Here is a 12,103-nt window from a genome sequence, read left to right as displayed (position 1 = left end):
AACAGGAGAAAGAAAAAACCTTCTTAGCTTTAAATGGAAGCTTTTAATGTAAAAAGATTTGACTCTGTTTTGTCATTTTGGATCATTTCTATCGGTCCATTCATCATTAAATGTTAAAAAAAAAAATCAATCATAATTGTCATTCAAAAAATAATTAAATTACACTTTTTTATAAGATATTCTGTAAAGTTACTGTTTTAAAGATTCTTTATTTATTACATTTTATTATCTATCCATTTTCTTCAAACAAATTTGTCATTTTTTTCCCAAAAATGTCATTTTTTTCCCAATATTGTGCAGCCTTAACCATGCTCTTTCTGTATTATAATCTCACAGCTAGTGAGATTACATTCTAATTTTAAATCTGGCATTTAAAAATTATGCAAATTTATTTTATTGTATTTTTATTGTAATTTTAATATATTGTATTTTATTTGGGAAATGAGAAATTATCCTGCCAAATATCTAAAATAACACAAAACGTAAAACAAGTTATGGTTTGTGGAATGGTGAGGTCTAGTTAGAAGTGACTCTGAACAGAATGACGCTGAGTAATGAGCTAAATGAGGCTTATGTATGGTTAACAGCGGTACGATTGTATAACTGTGAGCAACAGTAAATTGAATAGAGAAACTCTGGAGGAATTGCAGATGTTATTCCTTACAAATCAGCGCTAGTAAAGGTTAATGTAGTTAAAATAATCTGGAAACAGCAGCCCATCCCTCTTTGCAAAAACAGACATGGTTGTTCTCTCACCAGTCGTCCGCTCTTTCCGCACAGGCTGGCGTACTTCAGCCAGGTCCTCATGTCCTCGTGGGGGTTAATGACCAGGGAACGCACCATCAGAATCCGCTGCCAGTCTTCCACTATTCGTTGGCAGCCCTGCAAACAACACACAGTTGTTCTTTCCTTACACACTGCTTGAACTGGCAATATAAATGTATACTAATCATTATACAGGTATCCTTTTGATTTAGCATGATGGTCGAATAACAAAGGCATGCAAAGATCTCAGGAAAGGGCTGAGGCAGAGTTGTTGGATCAGGTTCACATCTGAGCTGGGCCATGTGCTATTCCAAGCTGGTGTTTCGAGCATGTTTTTGGCCATATTTTCATTGGCTCACCTTCCGTCCCCGCCAATGCCATTTACCACCCACCCATATGCTGACTGGCTGAACTTAAGCAGGCCCTGTAGTGGCGTAAATGCTGAAAATAGAAAGGCTATTAAGTCTCAAGGAACACATTAAGGATTACAAATATGCGTATGATCCTAAGAACGGCTGTTATGTTAAACCTCCAGCAAAGTTTAAATGAAAGAAACTTTTTAAAAATGTTTAAAAAACTGCTGATCAAACCTTGATCAACTTTGTTTGAGGGACTAACATCCCTCTGTTCAGAGAATCCCAGCCTGTCAAACCAGCAGAACTAACCACAACAGCTCAAGCGGGGAGAAATGAGTGAAACAGGCTCCACGTATTATGCAGGTTGTGTTGTAGATCCTGCTGCTTGCTTTCCAAAAAAATGATGACTGTGTGTGGCGATGCTTTAACGAAGCACTTTAACTGGATAGTAGGATGGCTGATTGGACAGCCAGCAGAAAGAAGAGCAGATTAGCTAGCTTTTGGGTTTGCTGGTTGAGTTATCTTTGGCTGAACAGAGGGAAATGGTGGGGGATGTATAGTTTTGTTAAAGCTGTGTGGTTGGAACTACCAAGGTGGCTAGGTAGGAATGTCTAATAGAATGGACGGTGAGTGCACACAGTGTTTAAACACTCCAGCCATCATCGCCATCACCATGTCAAAATAATATCTGCTCTGTGGTGGTCCTGCAGGGTCCTGACCATAGAGGGACAGGGTGAAAGGAGGCTAAGAAAGTATGCAGAGAAACAGATGGTCTACAATCTGAATTTGTACAACTACAAACTACAAGTGCAACTATATGGTAGGTGGAGCATATAAGAATAGACAGCGAGTGTAGAAACAAGGATGTGGTTTTAATGAATTGGCCGGTCTGTGTATATTTATTTATACATTTATTAAAATTCACATATGTTATTTATGAGCATACTTTGCACATGTATGCTGCTTGTAAAATGATGAGGCTTTAAACCATGTGCCTATAGAGGTTGGGCAGCCAATTGTCTAGTTGTCACAGTTCCAGCTTCACAGTGCTGCCATAGTCTCTGCTGTTGCACAGTAGTTTGTAAACAAGTGAATAACATATTACTTAATAAGAGCAAATTATAAAAAGAATGACTCATTTCCTGCTTCTGTACAAAGGGGATATTCCATCGTTTGCTTTGATGTAGCCTGGCACTGGTGATAGGACTCAGGTCATAGGTAAAAGGAACATCACGATTCTGCCAGAGCAGATGCTGAGCTTTATCCGCCAGTGAATCAATCACTCACACAAAGCGCCCAACAGCGCTCCGTAATCTGGCAACTCCACTCTGTGCAGAATCTAATGAAAAAAATGTTGATGGCTGAAAGCTATCACGGCCTGGAGCGACATGGATAAAAGAAAAAAAACAGACAGCAAAATCTGAGCAATATTTTACCCTGAATATGTTACATTGTGGTAATTATAAAGGATATTTTTGGAACTTACAAGTCAAAACATTATGACCTAATATGTTGCTGCTTCGTAGTGTGCACCTAAAACAACTCACTGTACAAGACCTCTAAAGATGACCTGTGGCATCTGGCACCAAGACATTAGCAAAAGATCCATTAGTACTGTAAACTGCAAGTGACGCAGACATCCTGTTCCAGCACATTCCACTGAAGTTGATTGGACTGAGATCTGGGGTATTTGGATGCCGGACAACAACTTGGAATTTTTATTGTGTTCCTTAAAACAATTCCTTTAACTAGTATATACTTATGTTTTATTTAGTACAAACTAATGCTTCAGCACCTACTAATTATTCAAAACATACTAATTATTTATTATTTAACATACTATTATTATTATTTATCTATTTATTTTCAATAGGTACTAATTATTCAGTATCTACTAATCACTTAAGTACTAATTATTCAATATGTACTAATCATTCAATAAGTATCAATTATTTATCTACTTATTTTCAATAGGTACTAATTGTTCAGCATCTACTAATCACTTAAGTACTAATCATTCAATAAGTACTAATTATGTATCTACTTATTTTCAATAAGTACTAATTGTTCAGTGTCTACTTATTCAGTATCTAGTAATCACTTAAGTACCGATTATTAAATATGTACTAATCACTAAATAAGTAATTATTTATCTACTTATTTTCTATAGGTACTAACTGTTCAGTATTTGCTTATCACTTAAGTAATAACTAATTTTCAATAAGTACTAGTTAATCAGAATCTACAATGAAACTAACATGGAACTTTGAACATTGGAGTATGCACCCATGCACACAGGCCTTTACAGTCGAAAGAGTTAATATTAGCCCAGATCCTGATGTTATTTGGTTAATTTGATGTTTGTCATAATGTTTTGGCTCATCTGTTTTTGCAAGTTAAAGTTCCTATTCTTACTCAAGTCAAGGGGGTTCATTGGAATTGGAAATGTGTTTAGTTCAACCTGATCATTTTTCTTGGAGAACCAGTCAGATATTCCCGTCAGCTCTGATGATGAAGGGGAGCCTGATGCAACTGGTCTTCCGAAGCATCTCACTATAAATCCTTCCAGCTCCAGCTCTGACAGCTATGCTTACACGTCAAATAAGTGTTGAGTGAGTGCCCAATAAAACAGACTCAAATGGAATGGAATGGCACACTGGAAAGATCCTGCAGGTATACTGCTACTTTAACACCCCGAGTGTAGGGTTATCGACGGCCAGGTACATCCACGTGTAAAACAAGAAACACCCATATGATGCCTTCATTCTTCCACACATTTTTTCCACAAATTTTCCACATACATAGGTAGTCATCATTTTTCACAGAACCAAATTCTTATAATTATTATGTTTTATTTAGGTAATAAAGTTTACCTGGATCAGATCCAACAGAAGAAAGAACTTTCTAATGCAAAGGGACTGAGGCGTGTCAGCAACTATAATAGGGAACGATCAGCTGGATCAATTTCCCAAACTTTACAAATTCTTGGACTCTTCAAAGCTTGTTCAAACATGTATAAATCATGGATTCTAAAAGATCGGAAAATGAAAGTAATCAATACCCACAAAGCATGGGAAGGCTATAATAAGATAAGTGAGTGTTCGCAGCTTGTGGTCTCTACAGTGCAATATTTTTATTCATAAATGGCTGCTTTAAAGTCTGGCTTTACTGTGCAGCCCTGCTTGCACAAATAATCTCCAAGGAAGAGTCCTAAAAGAGGAAACCTTACATGCGACCTCGTCACAAATCTCACAGTTTGAAGTATGCTACAGAACATCTAGGGAAGCCAGAAAAATGATGTGAACTGATGTCAAGCTAAACTAGAACTAGGTTCTTGACTCTGGTCACATGATTAAATTACACATTTATTTAGTTATGACTACGTGTGTCACCGTACTTCTGCATAAGATGGCATGCCAATGGCTAGAGACATGATGGTGTGTTACCTGAAGCCTCTCCCACCACGTCTCCCTGATGATATCCCTCCTCTCTGGAACCAGTTTATACTGGATCACCTCCTCTAGCTCGGACAACATCTGACAGGACACCATGGCCTGAAAAGAACAGACAGTAAATAATCATTTCCACAAGCACTGTTTAATAAATTGCCCTGTTGTGACTTTAAATAATTTTTCCTGAGACAAAGCTAAGAAATTTATGACCTCACATTGGGGCCTGAAAGACATCAGGAGTTCTATAAACGCAAGCATGCCTGTGAGAATGTGACACTGTGTGTGTGTGTGCAGACCGCAACACGTCAATACAAATCAATCAGCAAAAATCACTGTCATCGCTCTGAGCCACAGGCACCAATGCCCACCAATGCCAATGACCATTTCGTCAAATTGCCTAAACATAAAAAGATGTCCATCTACATGTTTATTCATCAGTGTCTTGGTGTACCATTAAAAAAAGAAAAAACATGCCACAGTTCTTTCATCAGAGCTGCAGTGTACATACAACTCAAACATGCTCAATTCATCAGTCCCCACCATCTGTATAGGATAAACTCCTGCTATTTCCTTCCATCAGTGGAAATTCATGGACATTGTTACGTAAACCGCATGAGGCTGCATTGGGAAGAGAAAGGATAGGTTTTTGTTGCTGACAAGCAAGGAAATGCAGCCGGAGTAAACACACCAGGCACAGATTTGGCTCGTTGTGAAGGATGTTAGGTAAGGTTGGACCATGGCTGTTTAAAAAGAATAGCGTATTGTTTTTTATATCTGTACTGTACATACTGTGACTACAACACATCTTGAACAAATTGGTCAGTCTTTAAGCACTGCATTGTGTTATTCTGATTGAAATGACTTGGTCATTGGAAGACTTCAATACATCAACTCAGCAAAACCCCCCCTATTAAATTCATGTGGAACTGTGATTGGTTAAGATGATGGTTATGGCAGTAGAACTGCAATTGATTAGAAGTCTTATTTGTTGGGACTACATTGTGGTCCAGTGGACTAAAGTGCTGTCACTATGATCCGAGGATCGCTGGTTCGAATACTAGGTCATGCTGCTTGCCTACGGCAGCCGGAGTCAGAGAGAGCACAATTTGCCTTACTCTCTCAGGTTGACTGCACTTCCTCCCCACATCACTGACTGTTGAGACAGCTGTTTAATTAGAGCTCACGAGCCAAGCTTTCCTCTAAGCGCCAGCTGCCTAGCAATGCTGCATGAGCTGCAGTTCGAAAAAACGTAGCAGCTAGCTTTACATGTGTCAGAGGACCCTACTTCACCCACTCAGTGTTGGGGCACTGTTAAATGTGGTATTTGGATGCTTCTAAAGACGTTAATTAGGTGAGGAGATAAGTCTTACCCCATAGGCTCTGCTGTAGCTTTCTCCAGCCATGGCAGTCAGCTCCGCATCCAGCAAGTCTCTAGCTTTGTCGATGCACTGAAAACAGACAAATGCACACACACGTCATGACTTCTGACTATTCAGTAACTACTATAAATAATTGGATTTCTCAAAAACTACTAAGCAGCTAAGGAGAACTGAAAATGTGTGCTCAGAGGCCTCAGTGTTTAAAGGGTTAATGACAATGATATCTTCAGTCAAGTCCACCTGGACGAACTGTAAGGAAGTAAATATTATCTCTCACTGACTCTCACCTAAAGATCATCTTTTGAGATCATCTGTCCTGGTCATTTTGGTAACCACTACATTTCCTGCAATCATAATCATGCACTGCCATGCACCCTATTATAGCACTTCCATGAATGAGTGGTGTAATTACTGATGGGGGGGGGGGGGGGGTGGGTGAATGAGTAGGAGTGTTAGGATGGGTAATTGCACTGAGACCTGTGGCAATCATTAGGCTGCACTATTTAAGCTGGAACTCTCACCTAAAGATCATCATTTGTGATCATCCATCCTGATCATTTCGTTAACCACTACAAAAGTTGTGCTATTTAAGGTGGAATGGAAAATAAGCAGCTGGGAAATAAGAAGTCAACTTTAGTCTCTATTTAAGAAACATTAAGTGCACATGCAAACAGTTCAATGAACAGTAGGCGTGTGCTAAACAGATGCGCAGTAGTAACAGCTACTGGAGTGCTAGTGCAGTCTCTTTAGTACTGGGGTATACAGGGGGAAGGGGACAACACTTTTCCTTGTTACAGCTGCTTCTTGTTGAAACACAAATGTGTCAGATATGATGAGAATGAACATGGGCCTGGAGAAAAAAATGTTGAAGAAGTTGTTTGTGGCCATCCTTTCGAACAGATATTGATCATCACAGGGAGAGAAACATGAAAAACATGGAAACTATCACATTCAGCAAGTGGATGGATAGATGGAAGTAAGAGGATGGATGTGACTAAGGCCTGTCTATTACATTCTGGTAGATCAATATGCTTCAGAACTGCTGTGAACTTAAAAAACCCCTGTTAACAGAGCAGGTAACTTGACTGCTGGTCACCTAATTTGTCATGTTCTAACAGAAAAGCGCTGTTTCTGTTAAACTGGTGCTGCCATTAAAGCATAATGTATTGTAAGTGTTCTACATGGAGTCAAAACATACACACTGCTGTCTAGCTGATGTTTGGAATGACATAATACAGGAAGAGGACAAAATCCTGCACCACTGGGGTTACACTTAGGGCCCAGCCCAACACTCTACTCACCCACTACATCACGCTCCATCAGGTAGTCACCTCCCTTCGCCAGTATTTCGCTGAATTAAGCACACTTCCGTTATCATCTCTCTCACTCTTATATGATGCCGCGGCTGTTTATAACCCGGTCAGCAACATTTCTGTCATCATCTGTGGTTAAACATTTAGCTAATAATACAGCAAGGTGACAAGATTCTACACCTACCAGTTCATGTTACACACTGGGCCCAGCCCATCCCCTTCCCCGTAGTCTGTAGTTTAAGGTTATGCTGAAAAAGTCTGACACAGTACTCCTTCTTTATCATTTCATCCACTTAGCTCTTGGAATTGAATCCCTCACTTTTACTCCTCAAAATATCTTTGTCTCAATGGACCATCAAACCTTTTGTCCAGAAGATTTCGCTTTGTACATGAGATCACAACGGTACCAGTTTTGGAGCGGCAGCCTCTTAATCAATGGCGATGTAAAACTCACTCGACTGTAGACACCATTGAAAGCTCAATGTTGCCATGACACGCACATTAATGATACATTTATATAAGCTACATACCAGTGTCAGACTGTTCAATTTTGTTAATGAGTAACTCACAGACCCCCAATATGCAGACCCCCCTCCCTATGCCCTTGAGCACTTATGTTACTGTGCATTCTTTGCAGGCTATTGTTCATTTGTTTCCTAATAAACTGATGGACCCCAGGTTTATTATTCATTTATTTATTCTAATGCAGAACCTGCTGTAATTGATTAGGTTTAGCATATCATGTGGCGTCCCACAGGGCTCTATTTTGGGGCCAAAATACATTAATGACATTAAATACGACCGTTATGTAGATATGAGTAGTGTCGGCTCCACAAAGGATACTAACAAGTTAAGCCAGTGCCGGTGCTTCTTCTGTCCCATCAATTCGCTCTACATAATAACAAGGTCTAAAATGTGCTATTTCCTCTGTAAAGACACACAGGCCGTCCATCCAATCAGGCCGATCCCCAACGCTCACATTTTCCCAGTGGGGGTCAATGGAAAGCTTCACAGATATGATGGTTGTTTGGTTCCCCCATTATCCAATTTTCCCTTAATCAGTAGCTAATGCTTGCACTCTGACTGCGGCGGGCCCGTTTGAAGTCTGTAGTGAGGGGAACCACTGCTGTCAGATGAACTCAACACACACACCCTCCAAAAGCCTGCCAAACCTAGCACCTCTGCCAGTCTCTATGGGATCAACCCCATCTGACTATTAACACCTCACCCTGGCGCAGCGCATGCAGACAGACGTCTATACTATAAAACGCCAGGCTCAGAAACCCAAACAAGCCAGCCAGTCAAAATCACAAAGAAAAAAAATATATTGGAACTTATGTAACATCACACGTTCCCGGCAAGACAGCAAACCAAAAACCACCACGATCAAGTGGAACAGCTCTGGAAAAGCCCCGCGTTTTACAGTCGTCTGGGTGACACCTGCATGCATTCCCCATGCTGAGGTAATTAACCCACAGGAGAACTCTGGGTGGGAATGAGAGGGAGAGAGAGAGAGAGAAAAAAAAATATGTGGATGATGGAGACAGCTGCCGTTACAACGGGCCCACCAGCAATTATGGCTTAGTCTGATTAGGTGCCAGAAGACAGGAGACACATGCGCGCATGCAGTGTGTGTGTGTGTGTTTTTCGAAGAAAAGGACAGAGGCAAGCTGTATGAGGTAAACTCAGCTGAAGCCCAAGAGTGATTGAGTGCTGCTGCAGATGGGCTTCGGAACGCCCTGAAGGAACCTCTATTCAAGTTACCTGGACTGAGCCTGCAAAAGCAAGTTGCTCTGACAGGAACGGTTGACTACACCAGCTCCCCAACTGTCAATGAGCTGACAAGTGACGAGAGCATAGTGCAATGAATGAAGTCTCTCTTTCACAGCTTGTTCTTCGAGAACTTTGTGGCTACTTCAAACCAGGACAGTGCAGAATATATTGCTGAAACCCAGCATTGCAGATTTACTGGTGGATTTCTGCTAAATTCACTGCTCAGATGACAAAAATGTAAAATGTATCCCAACATACGTTTGACAAGAGCTGATGATGTTGCTGGAAAAAAAACCTGTTTGTCTGCCAACTTGACCAAGCGAGTTCACCATGATGACCAAAGTGGACGAACAGAATGAGCACACTGTTCGAGCATAACGACCACAGTAGTTGAACAGCATGACCATCATGACCAAGCTGGTGGCCCAGAATGACCACACTGCTCAAATAGCATGACCAGCACTACCAAGCTGGTCAATAAGCTGGTCAAGTTGTTCATGCTGATAAACCAGTTAGTTAAATGAAAACATATGCTATGCTGGTCAAGAGCTAAGCTGGCCAACCGGCTTAACCATGTTTTCGCCCCGACTGGCCAAATGTTTTAACCACCTAGACCATGAAAGACCAGCTTAGACCAAACTAATGATCATGTTCATGTAGTAGGTCCTTCTGGTCATGTTCTCATATTTTATACTTTCAGAACAGCTCTAGCATATGAAGCAATCCATATCTGATCCTGTTCTCAATCACTAATTCAGACTCCATCATCAATTTCAACACTTTGGGGGAAGTGCCTATTATGATACCAGGTAGATTCGGATCCCTAGAGATGGAAGAATTACTCGCCTTGTGAGGCACATACATTTAGAAGGGGCCCATAACAAATATTCCTGCATGGTCCCATCTGGATCCTATTCTGGATTTTTTTTCTTTTTACAGGAATAGGTCTGTCTTCCTTTTCAGCTTAAGGTTTAAGAACGTCAGAGTCTGTGTTTGATTATGGATGAGATGAGCAAAAGCACACAAACAAGGGAGAGCAGACTGACGCATGGGTCACGCGATGACCCTAACTTGACGTCTCCGCTAAAAGTGATGGTGAATTTGTGGATGTCAAACACCTGCGGGGGTGGAGGTCTCTCTGGAGCTGCTGTTCTCTCTAAGGTCCTTGAGGTCATTGTGCACTCAGGATGTAAGTGCAGAAGCAAACTCTTCAGACACCAAGTGGACTCACTTAGCAGAGGCCAATTAAAGCCCAAATGAATATGGTGAAGACAACATTACATAAGATCAGTGACACAATAACATAATTTTAAACTGAGAAAGCTGTGTTAACTGGAAGCTGCTTTTTGACATATTACATCATTTTCCTTGGATACATTAGAAAAAAAAAATTATTTACTAATGAATTGACCTGATCATCAAAAGAAGACTAATTTTTATTGACCTTTTGCCTTCTTCCTTCTTTCTGTATCCATGCTAAGACACATAACTTCGCTAGATAGGCAAGACAGGCCATGTAATATTGTCCTCTGGGCCAAGTTTTACTTGAAATGATTTGAAGTGGCTACACATGCACTGAGACACGAGGCACAGACCTAAACATATGCAGCACAGCTTTTATGGAGAGTAAACACTGGAAATAGCCTTAATCATGAGGAACATCTTGCGAGTAAACAGTGGCTAAACAGGGGACGACTTCTGTTTTTTTTTTTTTGGATGTTTCACAAATACTACTGATCACAATTACTCACCACACTGACTCAGTGACCAAAACATACATGCATACACATCACTCACTTGTTGGGCCAATGAGAAAAGGTCCTGATGCAAAGCAAGCACTGCCCTGTAGAAGGCACCATCATGGGTATCCCTGGGGATCATACAGGTGTATTCCTCCATACTGTCCCAGTGTCCTTAAAAAAAAAAAAAACACACAAACACACACACACACACACACACACACACACACAACATAAAACATAAAACACTTGTAATCATATATCCACAATAATGACAGCTGTCACCATTACTATGTTACTATGTTCTGGAAAGGCTTTCCAGTAGATTTTGGTACATCATGGCTTATGAAGCTATGGTTATGTTCAGAGCTATGCAGTAAAGTTAATCCACACCAAACCTGCTAGAACAGGAAAGGGTCAAAAAACTGTTAGCATAAAGCTGGAAGAAGAAAATCCTCTTAATGTAACACTAATATTACCCTTCACCTCAACGGAGGTGCCCAAACCATGAAAGACAGCCCTACACAATTGTTCCCCCGCAACCAAACTTTACATTTGACTCATTTGTGCAGGTTGGGCAACGCTCTCCTCACAGATTCATCCCAGACCGCCAGGTGAAGAGTGATTCACCACTCCAAAGAACATGTTTCTGCTGCTCCAGAGCCTAATGGTGGTGTGCTGTATAATCACTCCAGCTTACTCTTGCCATTGTACATAGCGGTCTTGGGCTTGTGTGTGGTTGAAACCAAAGACAAGCTCCACGCTTTTAGTCTTGGTGGTGCTATCTGTGAGTTTGGGTGGTATACTGCTTTGTGGCTAAGCAGCTGTCACTTCTAGGTGTTTCTAAATGAACTTGTATGACCCAATCTACATATGTAATGTAGGTTTAGGGCAGCTGGTGTTCTTCACAGGACATAGACCAATATATAGACAGTGATATGTGAAATAACAGCACAAGATTTCTTACCCAGACCCCATGCTGCAGCGGCTGCCATGCGGGCCATCTTGGCCTGTGTCTCCTCACTGACCAGAGTCCACTCCTCGCAGCACTGCTGGTGTAGCTGACCCCTGAGTGAGAGAAAGAGAGAGTGAGTGAGCGAACGTGAGCACAGAAATTTAGAAACTGATGACAAAACTGAGTGTCCACCAAAACCGATAAAGTTAGGCTTGGGTGATGACGCAAATGCAGACAAGCGATTATCATCAGCAATTTTGATTTAAATATCTAATGTGACTGTGAATGCTAAATATGGAATAAGACAGAGATGTCTAAGGAAAAACCCATTTTGATTCATTAACTGTTCCTAGTAGTCACTGATGAAAGTA

At 40.8% G+C, this 12,103-nt stretch overlaps 1 protein-coding gene across 1 annotated transcript in view; it reads right to left on the bottom strand.

The window, feature by feature from the left end:
- mtor (mechanistic target of rapamycin kinase) overlaps window positions 1-12,103 on the bottom strand; it is a 130,915-nt gene that overhangs the window by 29,504 nt on the left and 89,308 nt on the right. The window contains exons 31-35 of the mRNA XM_072682248.1: window positions 11,745-11,845; window positions 10,836-10,951; window positions 5,944-6,021; window positions 4,568-4,675; window positions 757-882 (exon numbers count right to left, since the gene is read on the bottom strand). Coding sequence (XP_072538349.1) covers window positions 757-882; window positions 4,568-4,675; window positions 5,944-6,021; window positions 10,836-10,951; window positions 11,745-11,845 — 529 coding nt within the window. The remainder of the gene's footprint in view (window positions 1-756; window positions 883-4,567; window positions 4,676-5,943; window positions 6,022-10,835; window positions 10,952-11,744; window positions 11,846-12,103) is intronic.

This window comes from Salminus brasiliensis, chromosome 6 (assembly GCF_030463535.1).
Source record: "Salminus brasiliensis chromosome 6, fSalBra1.hap2, whole genome shotgun sequence".
Classification (NCBI taxonomy): Eukaryota; Metazoa; Chordata; class Actinopteri; order Characiformes; family Bryconidae; genus Salminus; species Salminus brasiliensis.
This window is presented reverse-complemented; position numbering and strand designations above follow the sequence as displayed.